The 14,525-nt window shown below is 37.5% G+C and overlaps 1 protein-coding gene across 5 annotated transcripts in view; it reads right to left on the bottom strand.

Annotated features, from left to right (window-relative positions):
• The window catches only part of ZFPM2 (zinc finger protein, FOG family member 2), a 318,344-nt gene that overhangs the window by 19,567 nt on the left and 284,252 nt on the right, over positions 1-14,525 (bottom strand). Inside the window, exon 1 of one of the 5 annotated variants that reach the window (XM_068672483.1) lies at positions 2,062-2,174. The exons of the other annotated variants lie outside the window; for them this stretch is intronic. Coding sequence (XP_068528584.1) covers positions 2,062-2,071 — 10 coding nt within the window. The 5' untranslated portion in view covers positions 2,072-2,174. Of the gene's footprint in view, positions 1-2,061; positions 2,175-14,525 lie in introns of those variants that run through there. 5 annotated transcript variants of the gene reach the window in all.

Genomic DNA, 14,525 nt, shown 5'->3' with positions numbered 1-14,525 from the left:
AAATCCTGGGCTAATCAGAGTGAATACATATCTTTCTATTAGATGGCTCTAAAAAGTCTTAGGTGATATCAGTTCCTGGTGGACGACAGTCCACAGTGTAAAACTATTAAATGTTTGGCACAACTGGCAATACTTACAGAATGAAACTGGAAACTGTAATATCCTCCCACATCACAAGAAGTTAAGTCTGCTGCTCAGAGGTTGAAATTAAAGCCTGCCACAAATACTAAACCTGTTATATTTCCTTAATTCAGCATAAACTCAAACAAGGAAGTTAAAAGGAGTTCTTTCACAAGTTTAGCAATTTCTTTCTTTCTTTTTTTTTTTTTTTTCAAATTCCTCTGTTTTTAATTCAGTGTTACAACTTTTTTACATTTTAACTGGGACCTCACTTGAGTGTTACTTCAGAATTTACTTATTGTTCAGAAAACAAACAAACAAACAAAAAAAAAACACCTTGAAACAAACAAACAAACAAACAAAACCAGTAAACCCTTGCTGATATTGCACATATTGCACTCCCATCACCACAGTGAAGGTGTTGGGATTTATTGTGGCAGCAAGCTCATCTACCTTTTCACTTTTTTACAGGATCAGTGAACGGGCACTCTCCAAAGAGCTTCCCAGGAGACATTCCCAGACGATCACCACTGCCCCTCCAGCTTTTGGGGATGCACCAGGTTTCAGAGAGAGAGGAAACTGCCTGCTGAAACCAACTGACCACAGTGAAGCCATGCTTTAGATACACACATTCCTACAGTCCCTGCTTCCCTAACAGCACAGCTGTAAGGTGACCTTTTTGTAGCCTTACAAATGCAATCGAGCCTGTGGATTGTCTTTTCAGAGTTATTTTGTGAGAGTGGAGTGTATGAAAAAATGAGGTGATTAAATGAGACAATAGATATATTTTAATGGCACCTCTTTCTTGCAGAGAAAACAGAGTACGCTACATCTTATCAATGTACCTGCTACTGTCGGGCTCATTTCTTCCCCTTGGGCAAATGTAGAGTGAATGGCAAAGGTACCTGAAGGAAGGAAGGATTATATAGAGGGAGCTGGATTGATAGGTTGTGTTTGTAAGGGAAATAAACACATTAAATAGAAGAACAAATGGGGAAGTTATTATAGAATGGTGAAATCAAAATAAAAAATAAATACCAGCTGTGACACCCAGTTACTTATTCAATACAGCGACCCCACTCCAGAAAAAGCTCAAGACCATGGGTGATACAGAAACAAAAGCCAACTTTTATAACAAACAGAAAAAGGAGTATTTAGCTGTGTGTACTGTAACCCTGAGAAAACAGTTGCAATTATAGCACATCATCTTGGACCTTCTTTCCTCTTGTCAGCGTTCAGCTCACATATTGAGGTCCAGGAACTAGTTTACCTCAGTTGGAAGCAAAGTAACATTTCATTGATTTTAAAAAAATCTTGCTCCCACTCAAACCATTAGACCATTTTATATTGACTGCACTGGAATCAAGGCTGTGTGACAAATCAGTGGATGTCTTACTAAACAAGCAGATGATGAAAAGGCATTAAAAGTAGATCTCTACGTTAAATAAATTCCAAAATGTAAATGTCAGAGAGGCTACAATAAGAATCTACCTCCTTTAGTCTCTTCTATTTAAAAAGGACCTTATTTAAACAAACAAACAAATAAATAAATAAAAACCCCAAAGATTTCCTCCAGTTGTGTTAAAAATTAGTACTATAATTTTGCTTATTACAGTAAAAGCAGTAAGTAAAAATGACTGAAAACTTGTGACAATCAAATGCATTTCCACCATCCGAGCTAGCTATATACAAAGTCCAGAGTAAATAAGCATTTTAAACCACAGTATATGGTTTTGTTCAGCTAATAAGAGACACCATTAACAAATCTTGTAATGGTAACAGCAAGACCAAGCTACTTGTGGTCAAAATTGAAACAAACAACCAAAAAAAGATTATGAATTAGCAAATAGTAAAGACTCTTGCTGTACACAGTAACATGGATTAGCAATTAAAGAGGATTCTGTACTTTCAAATAAGGCTTAATAAGAAATATCAGTTTACCAAGCATCATACAGGTGCATAGGAGCTGCCATTCTGCCTGCCTGCCTGGTCAGCATGATTTCTAAATGGCCACGAAAGAAGTGACTGTATACCCAAAGGCAAGCTGTCAAAATTCAGGCTGCAGCTGATAAACTGATTACAAAGCTGCTTAAGACTTTGCTTGTAAACAAAAGCATTTATCAACTAATAATTTGCAATAAACTGATGTAACTCCCAGCTGAGCCCCAAACTGTAATTGTCTTTACCATCTGCCTATTAAAATACCATTCTTCATCACCAAGCAGGAGCAGAAGGGAGAAAATCTCCAACAACTACATAACTTGCATGCTTATAAATAATCTGTGAGCATTTCACACTTTCATTATGATTGCCAGGTTTTGTATACTTCATTTTCTTTTTTGAGAGGCAAAGAGGTGCTGTAAAGTGGCAGAAAAGAAATTAATAAATACCGCCTGGTGCAAGAAAAAATTATGTAAGTTCATCATACTCTGCAGTTTCTTAATTTTTTCTCTTTTTGCTACTCCATGGGAATATCATGATGGAAGCCCCCTGAAGCACAACTTTGCAGATTAAACTCTCAATTTCTTTTCAACTTGTCAGTTTTCATTACCTTTCTTTCTTATGCATTCACTTCTTACAGTTGCTTCAATGGGAAGCCAGTTAAAGCATGCTGGCACCCTAGGGGGGAGCCTGCCAGAGTCTGCAGGACTCTGCAGACTCCATGGACCTCTGCAGGGTCACCCATTTTGTCTATCTCGTTCAGAAACTTTCTGAAAATTAACTGAATTTACATGCTCTTATTTTCTAGGTATTGACACACATGGTCCTGCAAAAGGCTTTAGAGTTTAGACAGAATTCAAACACAACTAATTCAAATGCTCTAAAGTCAGTACACCTCGAAGGAAGAATCACTTTGCTAAGTGCCTAAAATATTAAAGTGTGAGAAGAGGAGAAAGCAGGAGAATTGATACCGTGCAGAGAACGGCAGCCCCTCGAGATGTGTCTGCATTAAAAATTGAATTTAACAGACAATCGCTCTATGACTTAGTGCAATGCACTCGACCAAATATTTCTGCAATCTGCACTCAGCCACCCACTGTTCTAAATGCAGGGCTGTGACCAGAGCCTTACAATCAGTTTACTTCTTCAGAAATTTCTGTACAAAATGCACAGATGCTTCAAATGCAGCTTGATTTTTCACTGACTTTCCATAGCCAGACTAAAATGGCCTATTTAGCTGAAATGAAACTTTTCACATATATGGAAAACATGTTGTCAATGGAAGCAAAATGGGGATCCAAAAGAAAAAGAGGAAAATTCCTCCCAATGAATAGGTTTTTGACCTGTTAATTGTATGGAAATACAAGAAATTAAAGGATGATCCTGTCACCCATGTTCACAGAATATTTAATTTCCTTCAATGACAATATTCCTCTGCCTCATAGAGCTTTTGTCTGATCCTTTGTTAATATTAGTATTGTTTGCAAATACCAGCACATTCTCAGGAATTTGGAAAAAGAAAATAGGGAAAAAAAAATCAAGACAGTTTGGGATCTATGGACTTAACCAACATTCCATTCAAGACAACTGTCCTTATAAAGTAAGGCAATTTTACCTTTAAATAATTACATGTATTATGACTATGTTTGCTAAACTAGGTCTCTACTTTGTACCAGCCAGTACCTGGACACAGTACAGGCATGGGTGAAATGGAAGGAAAAGTGAAAAACAGTGTAAATGGTAAAGAAAACACATGGAGGATTAAATACTAAACATGAAAATTTCCATTTTTAAATTACTGTAAAGAAAGTTGTTAAAAACTATCATATTATAACGAAAAGTATCTTCCAAAACTCTAATTACAACTCATCATATCAATTATTTAATAAGTACAAACTTTAAAAATATGGTAGGATGACACACAGTACTCACAGCATGAACTGTGTTACGAAGTGGAATGAATCATTGTTTTAAAGAGAAAGATCCACGTTGAAAAATATTTTATTTTTTTTTTAATGGTCATACAACAAATAAATTAATAAATTGAAATAAAAATCTGAAGCTCAAGCAAGACTAATCTGGAATTTTTAATTCCTAGTGTTTGCCACATGAAAATAAATAAATAAATAAAGTTGAAACAAACAAACAAAAAAAAAGTTAGAACTTTTACCATTGAAATATCATCTATTATATTCGGAACTGTATTTTGCATTTCTCAGTAACCGTAAATAAAACCAACACTTACTCATTATTTATGTCAGCATATCTGAACATGACTGAAACTGTAAGGTGTTTTATGAGAAAATACGGCAGATTTAGTGCCACAGGAGTGGTACTCAAATACACGTTTTATCCTATCTGTCGCATCACTTTGTGTGATATGAATTTACCAGCCATCAGACCAACCACCCAAGCAACCCCCAAACACAGAATTAATTAATTCATGTCCGTTATATGCCATTTTTGGTGCTTTTGTTGTTTTTAATGCCCAGTGAGCCACACCACAAAGTGCTTTTGCCACACGCTATTTTATTTTTTGCACCAAAACCCGGGGCGGCGCCTCCAGAGGGCGCCGCAGGCCTCCCCCTTCCCCTCAGACCCCTTCCAGAACCTTCCCGGGGCCCTGAGGGCAGAGCGCCCGCCCCGCCCCGCCCCGCCCCGCAGCGCCCCTGGCGGCGCCGCCCGCCCGCGCCGCCCCGCCCGCCGCCAGCAGATGGCGCCGCCGCCCCGCCGGGGGAGGCGAGGGGAGGGAGGGGGCCGTTATTTATTTAATTTTACACAACACTGAGCACTGCGCATCGCGCCAACGAGCCTGATAAGGCGGGGAGGTTTCGGGAAGTTTGATTAAACGCTCTCGCTGCCCTCTCTGCATCTTCACTCCCCCCCCCCCCCCCCCCCTCCCCTCATGCCTGGCACGTTCCCGACAATCGGCCCGTGTCCTCTCTGTCATGACAGAGCCGGAAGGTTTCATGCCTGTGACAGAGAGCGAAGGGGCTGTGAGGGCGACAGCGCTGGTCCCACAGGAGATGTCTGGGGGTCTGTGTTTGGGGGCACCGAGCCACATGCCCACCCACCCAGGGTAATGCAGATTACTGACATCTCTCAGATGTGCAAAGCATGCAAACTGTTTAAAAATCTGAATAGCTCATTTAAGGAGAAATTTAAGAGATATTTACCTTCTCCTGAACAGCATACCTCTACGCTTTTAAAATGGCATTAGGTCCATGCAATACGATTCTATAAAAAGCCCTAAGAGGGCATTCCTCTGCTCTGAGGCTCGCTGGCGGGTGAATTGGCACCCCTGGAAAACTACAAACCTGAATCGCCTTTTTGGTTCTCTGTAGTTATATAAAAACTTTCAGAAAAATGATACCCTGCTGTAAATAAAGCATCTGCAAGAATGCGTTTCTTGTCACAACTGCTGATGAGCAGACTTTGATGGATGCTGAAAGTGCATTTTTGAGCAGAGACGATCAGACTGGTACACATCCATCACACGCTGCCACACAGACTACCAGACTGGGCCAGCATGGTGACAGTCAGAGTGTGACCACTGTCCTCCAGCCTGCCTCCTCAAATCCATGGCCGAAACACTCCTTAACCCAAACAGCACACCGAGCCATGCAAAGGCAGTGTGCGGTGAAGTTTGTCCATGCTCAGCTATCAGAATATTTTCACTAAATCTCCTTTGCTTACTTAAGACCAAGTAGGCACTTACTTCTGCTTAAAGCATTCTAGTACGAAACTGGAGAGCTAAAAGCTGCAACTAAGACTGGAAATTATTCAACACGGGCCATTTCATCATATTTCTGTTGCTGAGCAAAACAGCATTCCTGGCAGTGCGGTTCCCACTGAAACAAATGGGAATCATGATGTTAAAACTTTGTGGAAACCTTTGAACGCTTATCTCTGTCTCATGAGAATGATGAAGAAATTCAAAGTCAAGGATTGCAGAAGAATGATCTGTTTTTTGGAGTAGCAGGGATTACACACTGAGGTAAAATTCAGCTAGCCTCAGAGTACTGGCATGAACCCCTCCGTCCCTGCTGGCCCCTACTTAGAACAGCGCAAAATCTTAAGAGGAATGGTATGAGGCTACTCTAAGCAAGGAGGTCACAGAGATTAAAGAGAAGTTCCATTAAATGTTTGGGATGCCCCTGGGAATAGAAGATTTTTACGAAGCAGAATGGAAGAACTGGCAGCAATTACCTATCAAGGCTTCCAGGCTGCCTGACAATCTACCCTGCTATTAAGGCTTTTCTCATGATCACACCCCCTCCCCACTAACAGACTCATCTCTACACTTTCCTGACCGGTCCTACTGGATACTAAATGTTATCTACTACTGCTCCTCCTTTTTAACCAGGGCAAAGTATAATGAACAACTTGGAATCTCTCTGGGGTATAGAAACTGAATGCAATCTGGCACAATGGAAAAACACAGTTCATCATTGCCTAACCTACGTATAACTCAGACCAAAACACAGTTGCTTGAATGCTAGCCAGTTTACAAGCAGTGAACCTCACAGTATCCACAACCTGCTGGAGATACTTCACTGTCTCTTATTTTTTTGTTCTGCTAAAAGTTAGCACTCACGTGGACAACCATCTGCATCTACAACTCAGAATCACTAATATGCCCCATTACTCTTTCAGTTAAGAGTGTGCCTTCCTGGTCCTGAGAAGATCATCCCATCCTATCCTATCTCAAAAAAATGTGTCCTCTTACTTCTTTATTAAGACACCGGAAAAATCAATGCTCTCTATACCCTGGAAGTGGAAATGGGATTTAGAGTCTATCTTCATAATGGAAAATATTGCCCATGTGTGGAAGAGGCAGTTTAGACCTATTTCCCCAGTCCTGGGAGATGCTGCTCGACAAAGCACTATAAAATGCCTTTCAGTATAGCTTCTTATTGTATGTTTAAGTCTTTTTAGCTAGGGGGTTCTCATTTGGTATCTTCCTCTTGATTAATTCTCTTTTCTCATTTTCTTTCCTCTCTGCTTTCAGCCCTGTACTCCACTCCTCATTCTCAGTTTTCATTAAATACAAACTGATAAAATATTAACTGATTATTGTTAATCTATATGCTGGTCAGGTAACACATACATTGTAACATACATATACAAGTGCAAGTATCATACTTACTGGCCATTACAAGAATTCTCTCAAGTCTTTACTGTGATCTGCCTACTGAGATGATATTCAGCTAAAAGAGAGTTATTTTTAAAGTTGAAGAGTTTGTTATAGAGGTAGTAGTAGCTAGTCAGGATAAATTACTTAATGGCTCTACCAGAGATGAGCAAACTATATACAAGATATTGTACCTTGTATCCTTCAGTTATCAATTCAGGGAAGTTCTACACAAATCATCTCTGTGAATCTGAATTAACATTTTATCTCATTGCTCATTTGCCTTATGCATGGTATTATTAGCTGAATTAACTGCACAGACAGCTGAAGAGTGAATAAAGATTGAGAAATGGAAATAGCAAGCTGTAGTTGTAACTTTTTTTTAAAAAAAAGTCTTTTGTTGGCTGGTTTTGACAGGTCATTCAAGACTATTCAGCTTCTTGACCTTAAGTCCCCTATGTACAATTGAATGCTTTTTAAATGTTAGCTCAGATATCTAATCTATATCTAATAGATACATCCAGTTCTCTGGAAATGGAAGAGTGCCAAGATAACATGATATTTGAGAAGGAATTAAAAGAAAAGGGCTGGCAATACCAGAAGAAAGTTCTGGCACGAGCAACCTTTTGACAAATGTGTAAGTCATTGTAAGACAAAAAGATAAAAAATGGAAAAACAACCACTTTCTTGGACATAGCAAACCCAACATTTTGAGGGGAAGACAAAAGAGACTACAAAAGAGAAATATGAAGGATTTTACAGGTAAGAATTAGAGGCTTAAATGTACTGTGAGATGATAGACAGATCAAGAGAGGATTTAAGAGGGCATAGCTGGGCATATTTTAAATGAACTAAATGATTTCTCAACAGAGTTTTGCAGAGGCTAGAAAGATTTGAGGAGAATTTCAGTCACAGCAGAGACACTGAGACTGCAGTCAATGGACAGAAATGAAGAAGGCTAATCCAGATCTTGCTCTGACTTCTGATGTGTTCTCATTCACTTTTCTGGGAGAATTTCAAATGGATCTGCTGGTGGGCATACTTGCACCTGCAGAGCAGCTCTCTACTCTTCTGCTATAGGCAATGGCAAAGAGACACTCAGAGCTGGCTCTCAAAGCACATTTATAAAAGTTAATTAATACGAGGGATATGAAAATTATTACCTGAAAAAGTACCAAGTTTCTTTAATTATTAATTATTATCAATAATTAAAGAACCTTGGTTTACATATTCAAGACATCTCCAGAGAGGTTCCTGCCCCAAGGAGTCAGCCTTGGAAAGGTCAGATTTAAAAACCTTTATTTGTAGTAACAAGTGCTTAATCTGCAAGTAACCATCAACTATTTACATGAATAACAGTGTTTCCTGTTAGTCTTATGTGTAGACTTTGGCCTCCAAAGTGACAGGAGATGACAAAGAAAGAATAGGAGACAAATGACAGAAATGACCTGGGTAATGGCAATAAAAATGGATAAACAGCAATGTGTAGGGTAGATTAAACAATATGCCTGCTAGTGGGTGCAGATCCCATTAATTCCTTTGTGAGTGTATGTACAATCCTTAGCTACAGCACTTTTAATTTTTAAATGGATTGATCTATATATCTGAGAGAGTGAAGTCCAGGATGAGGCAAGGGTTAGGGGATGATTCTTGAAGGCCAGCTGAAAGGTACGAGTTTTGATGAGGGATTTGAAGGAGGGGCTGCAAAAATTCATCCGCACAGATTGTCTACTTTTTCCCCAATGTAAATCATTATATTTCTTGCCCCAATTTTTTATCAAAATCACTTCCAACTTATTTCAGTCTGTCACAATAATATTTTCATATAAGGAGTGTTGTAACCTAATTCCTTCATTTGAATAATACATTCATTTTTAATTACTGCAACTTGATCTCAGATTATTCAAATAACTGTTTCATTTTTTATGCTTACCCTGACCCCAGTGTATTTATAGGCTTTTATCCTTACCTGATACCAGTGTAATGTAATTATAGATTGTATTTTAATCATCTACTATATCCTAGTGAGTTTGTTTAAATCACTCCAATCCAGAGCCTTTTATTTCTGTGCCTTTTAAAATTCTACAATGGCATTCTCATTGCATAAAAGCAATATTTTTGTAGTTTACTACAATGAATGAACATTTTGCATGCATTGCTGGCCATGTTTCTAATTTAAATTTTAAAAAGTCACTATAGAGAACTCTATGTAAAATGAAATCCTGACTTGTAAACAGCCATGGGACAGCTCATCACTTTAAATCTCTGTTCATTGCTCCTATTTGCTCTCTAACATAACTTTACAAGAAAAATAGCAGAAAAAGAAATCAAATTCTCTCTAACATAACTTCACAAGAAAAACAGCAGAAAAAGAAATCAAATTCTTTTTTTATCCTACCAAAAATGAAAATATGCTGTGTAGTAAGAACTGGCAAAACATTTGTCTCTTCTGCTCTCAGGTGTCAAATGCTTATATGCTATTTTACCTATATTAGAAAGAATTCCACATTGAATCCATAAGACAAATAGTTTGGGTGTCACACATTATCATTAGTCATGCCCAAATTTTGATCCCTGGAGTTAAAATTTCTCTTAAAGTAGGACTTAACTCTCAGAACTGTTGCTTATTCTGAGATTGTTCAGTTTTGACTAATGTTAAACACAACAAATGTTATGCTCCTTCCTCTTGTTAGTGCTGATTCATGAGTTCGTCCTTTCCCTGTTTTTACTGTTGTTTCAGGATTCAGATATACAGCAGGGTCAGAAATCAATGTGGGCAGGTGAAGCTCATTGTGTTTGCACATCTGCCAGAGTATGAGTATCTTTCTGGTCATCAAATCGATTTGTGTTAAGATAATTAGCATTACTCTAGTCAAATTGCATCCTCTTTTTGAGCAGCCTTTTCTGTGTGTGTGATGGCACCTAGAAGCACACAGTAACAGACCTCAGAGTGTTCTTAAAAAGCCTTCACTTGTAGCATATGCATTTTTGAAATGTAGCTCAGCCACAAACTAATAAAATACCATTCCCAAAGCTGACTCTGTGTTTACAAAAGGCATAACAGGTGGAAAAATAATCAAGAGAACAAAAAGTTTATCAAAGATGTTAATAAATCTGCTGGTTTGTAGTTACTTAGTGTGGTCATATTAGGCAAGAGACTATACGTGTGCTGATAGGAATCATGTTGCTTGGGTTCTCCCCACCTTACACCTCCTTTCTCAAATGTTTAAGATATTTTTGACATCAAGAACCTTTATCTTCTATTCCTTTCTATTCTTCTATTCCTATTCATGTGTGTCCATCCTGCCTCCAGTTCCTCTCTGGACTGTCATTTTCAAATCAGATTCTACCTCGCCTCTAGGAAATAAGGGTCCAAAAGGAAAAGAAACATGATCCAGACTGGTGTCTGTTGAGAGGCCAGGTGAGAAATGGATATTAACTGCTTAAATGTATAAATAAGGTATCTTGTTTTACTTCCTCTTCCTTTACCAGATGATCTCAGTAACACTTAACAGCTGCCTAACATGTCACTGGTGACAGAGAAATTCTCAGCAGTATGTGGAATCTCACAAACAGAAATGTTGTCCCAAAATAGCCATTAAAAAAAAAAAAAAGAAAAAAAAAAAAAAGAAAAAAGAGGAAATCAGTAAATAAGTACAGGGACTACGGGTTTATTCAGTGTAATCATTGACTGAAGTGCATTATTCTGCTTTTCCAAGATCCAGACAGAGAAGCATGTTTCCCTCTGGGATTTCTTTTACCATTTGGTCTAATATTCATTTTGCCTGTAATAATACAAGCTTCATTAAAGGAGTAAAACAGCAATTGTCTCCTTGAGATCAAAGGACAATCTGTCAAATAAAAGCAGCCGGATCTCTAGAATGGAATAGTAGGAAAAGTTGGAACTGAATTTTATGGTGAATCAAAATGTAAATTGTAATTTCACAAAGAAGACACACAGCACAAAATTAACTTTGTAAAGACATGTAAAGTGTTGATCTTAAAAAATGTGCACAGATATTGAATATTTATCCATCAGTGGCATTTCTAAGTATAGCATTTCCAACAGATAAAAATAATGCCTGACTAAGAGTACTGGTCTTAAAGAGTTACCATTAAACAGGAAACATTTAATGGCTTATCAGATAAATTGTCTGATTGGTCTAGCTTCTATGTAACTGAGCTTGTATTTGAAAAGTAAATATGTTAAAAATCCATCCATTATCAACAACCATTCTTTAAATCTTGCAACAGACTTGTGCCTCTTCTAAAATCTGTCATGTAATAGCTAATGTTATTCCTAAAGCTGGATTTCACTGTTTAAGATGTGGTACTGAAAAATGGAACAGCATCTCTTCCAGCAATGGAACCTATCTTCAGCATTTGTTTCCCTTGATGTTATAGTCAAATCAGTGCACACACATTTAACCACTGAGCAATTAGGAGGTTATCACTGAAGAAAATACCTACCAGAAACAGCCATGCTAAAAAATCTAAGTGCAAAGCTTCTGAAAAAAAAATATATATATATATTTAAAAAAAAAAGCTCCTATAAAAAAAGATCATGTCCCAGGCAAGAGAATTAGGGATGCAAGCTCCTCTCTACTAAAGAATTCCCATAGGACACTGGACAACCCCCAGAACAGATAGTGCTTGCCAGGAGACCAGGGCAGCTGTGGGCAATGAATGAGCCCTCTGTGCACTTCAGGGTGTTTTAACTACATCCTCAGTTTCTCCAGAGTAAAATGGTTTTAAAAGTACTCCTGCAGGTTTTATTTCCCTCCTGCAAAGGCACAGGCTACAGCAGTTCAATTTCAATCTGCCATTACCAAAGTAACTCAATCTTTAAGTTATTTCAATCCTCTTATTGAAGTGTGTCCCTATTACTAATCAAGAAAAAAAATATTAATAGAAATTATTCTGAGGAAGAAAAACTCAAAAGACATAAAATCCCCTGAACATATCTTAATTCTGAAGAATTCTGGAAGTCTTGTGTTTATAAGAACTAGAAAAAAGATTTTAGCTAAAAAAAAATATATATGATTCGCAAATGACACTTCTCAAGCATGTTCAGCACAGATCATGGGTTTAGACTACTAGCTTAAAAAGGACAGCAGTAGTAAGGTTACCTGGTGCCTCTGCAAACCTGCCAGTGAGTGAAAACTTAAGGGAACTTTGAATTCCCTTTATCTACTAATCTCAATCAACAAACCATGTAGACCCACCAAATGTAATTTGTAGCTTAATGAATCCACACTTACGAAGTGCATTGATTTTGAACATGAGAATTTATTGTCTCACCAAAAAAAAATGCACTTTTACCTTGACTAGACCATTCAAATACACATCTGGTTCTGCTATACTACTGTAATTCCTGTTAAACCAATGGAAATAATGGATGGACATCTGTAGGCAAGATCACATGTTTTGAGTTCAAATGGAAAATAAATGGCAAACTCCAACTTTACAAACTCTTTGAAATCCACCTAGTTGGGGCCTTTGATACCTTTACTTCTATGTTTTAAATGCAAAACACAACTACAAAAATGTAAAGAAATATGAAAGAAATCAATACTGATGCCTCAGCAGTGCTTTGGTAAAAATGTCTATCATAGGGAAAAAAAAAAAATCTTAGTCATTACCACACACACACACAAAAAGAAAAAAAAATAGTGCCACTAAATGTACTAAATGTAAGTAAATATTTAATAGACATTGTAGTTTATCCAGATTTCACCTTCTCAGATTTATTTTTTTTATGCATCACGGTGATTTCTTTCAGAGGGAAAATATGTGAATCCTAGATGTCTTTTTTGAAACCTGTGATTCAGTATTTGCCTCTGGCACAAAATAAGAGTGGAGACCTTGATAATATAATTTTTTCACAACATACTAATTTCAATTTAAACCAGCTAAAATATTTCTGGTGTCATTAAACAGTCTTCAATTTTAAAATTAGTTATTTGTTATGAAAAATGTTGGATTTGAAAGTTTTGTACTGCAGCAAAAAAACAGGTACAGTAAAAAAAGCTTGTGACAACAGGAATCACTGTTAGGAGATGGATAATTCAGATTTCATAAACCTTCCGCTATTTCTCCAACTTTCTATTGATTCTGCTCTCCTTTCAGAATATTTTTGCATGGTCTGTAGTGCAGTAGGATCTATGCTGGCCAGCTACAATGTCATTTGAAAAAGAACAACTATTTACAAGGAAAGACACCAGAAACATTAAATTATGCTATTAGATAGCCAGTAAAAGTTAATGGTTTTGTCTCCTGACTGATTCTTGCTTGATTAGAGTGAGTGATCTAGAGGTAGTGGTCTTTATTTCCATTTTACCAAGACCTTAAACTACATAGTCCTCATCTCCCTGTTTTGTAGTTAACACATTCCTTGACTTCAGTGAAACAGCATTTGTTGCAACCCATACCAATAGGTTCAGACGATCAGTACAGAATGCCACTCAAACGTTCTTGGATAGGAATATCATCCCTAATAATCAAACTTGATACACATACTGGTTCTTTGGCATGTCTGTCATCATGGCCATCTGTTAGGGTGGAATTGTGCCTACTAACAAGGAGATATGCCAGTTTTAACATGATATAGGTGCCATCAAAATGCAAGTGACAAAGAAAAGGCTCTAGAATATGGCAGCAATCAGTCTTTTGCAGAAAGATCCTCTGGGTAGCAACCTAACTGTTAATAATATTATATTGATATCTATGATCATTAAAACCTTTGGTTGACTTTTCTCTCTCTGTCCACCCTGTCTGAGTGCCTATCTTCATGCAACAGCATCAGTGTTTGACATTCTGTACTTGTGGAATACATCCACAAATACATCCAATACATACACAAATATATCCATTTTTCTCATTTACCATCAAAGCCCAATCACATTAAATAGCCTAATTTGAAGGTCAAATTACATTAATACAAAAATTGACTTTACATCTCTTAAAACCTGAATTGATACTAATACTTTCATTTAAAAAAATCAACCAACCAACAAAAACAAACAAACAAACAATCATACTTATTACCCTTAGAAATGTCTTTGAAGGGTATCCTTTACTAATATTTCTGGTAAAAAACAACATGACTCAGGAGCACTCCTACTTCCTTTTGTTGATAGCAGAATGATTTCTCTTTGTGCTACTGCATCATCTTTAGAAAAATAAAAAAATACCCTGCTGGAACAGAGGGTGGTCTGTCTAGTTCAGACTCTGCCTCTAGAGTGGAAACAGGAGATGTTAATTAGTAAGAATAAGAGAACCTGGCCACCTTCTGCAATTCGTTCCTCTCACAGCTCCCAAGCATGCACGT

Source organism: Anas acuta, chromosome 2, assembly GCF_963932015.1.
Source record: "Anas acuta chromosome 2, bAnaAcu1.1, whole genome shotgun sequence".
In the NCBI taxonomy this organism is placed as follows: Eukaryota; Metazoa; Chordata; class Aves; order Anseriformes; family Anatidae; genus Anas; species Anas acuta.
This window is presented reverse-complemented; position numbering and strand designations above follow the sequence as displayed.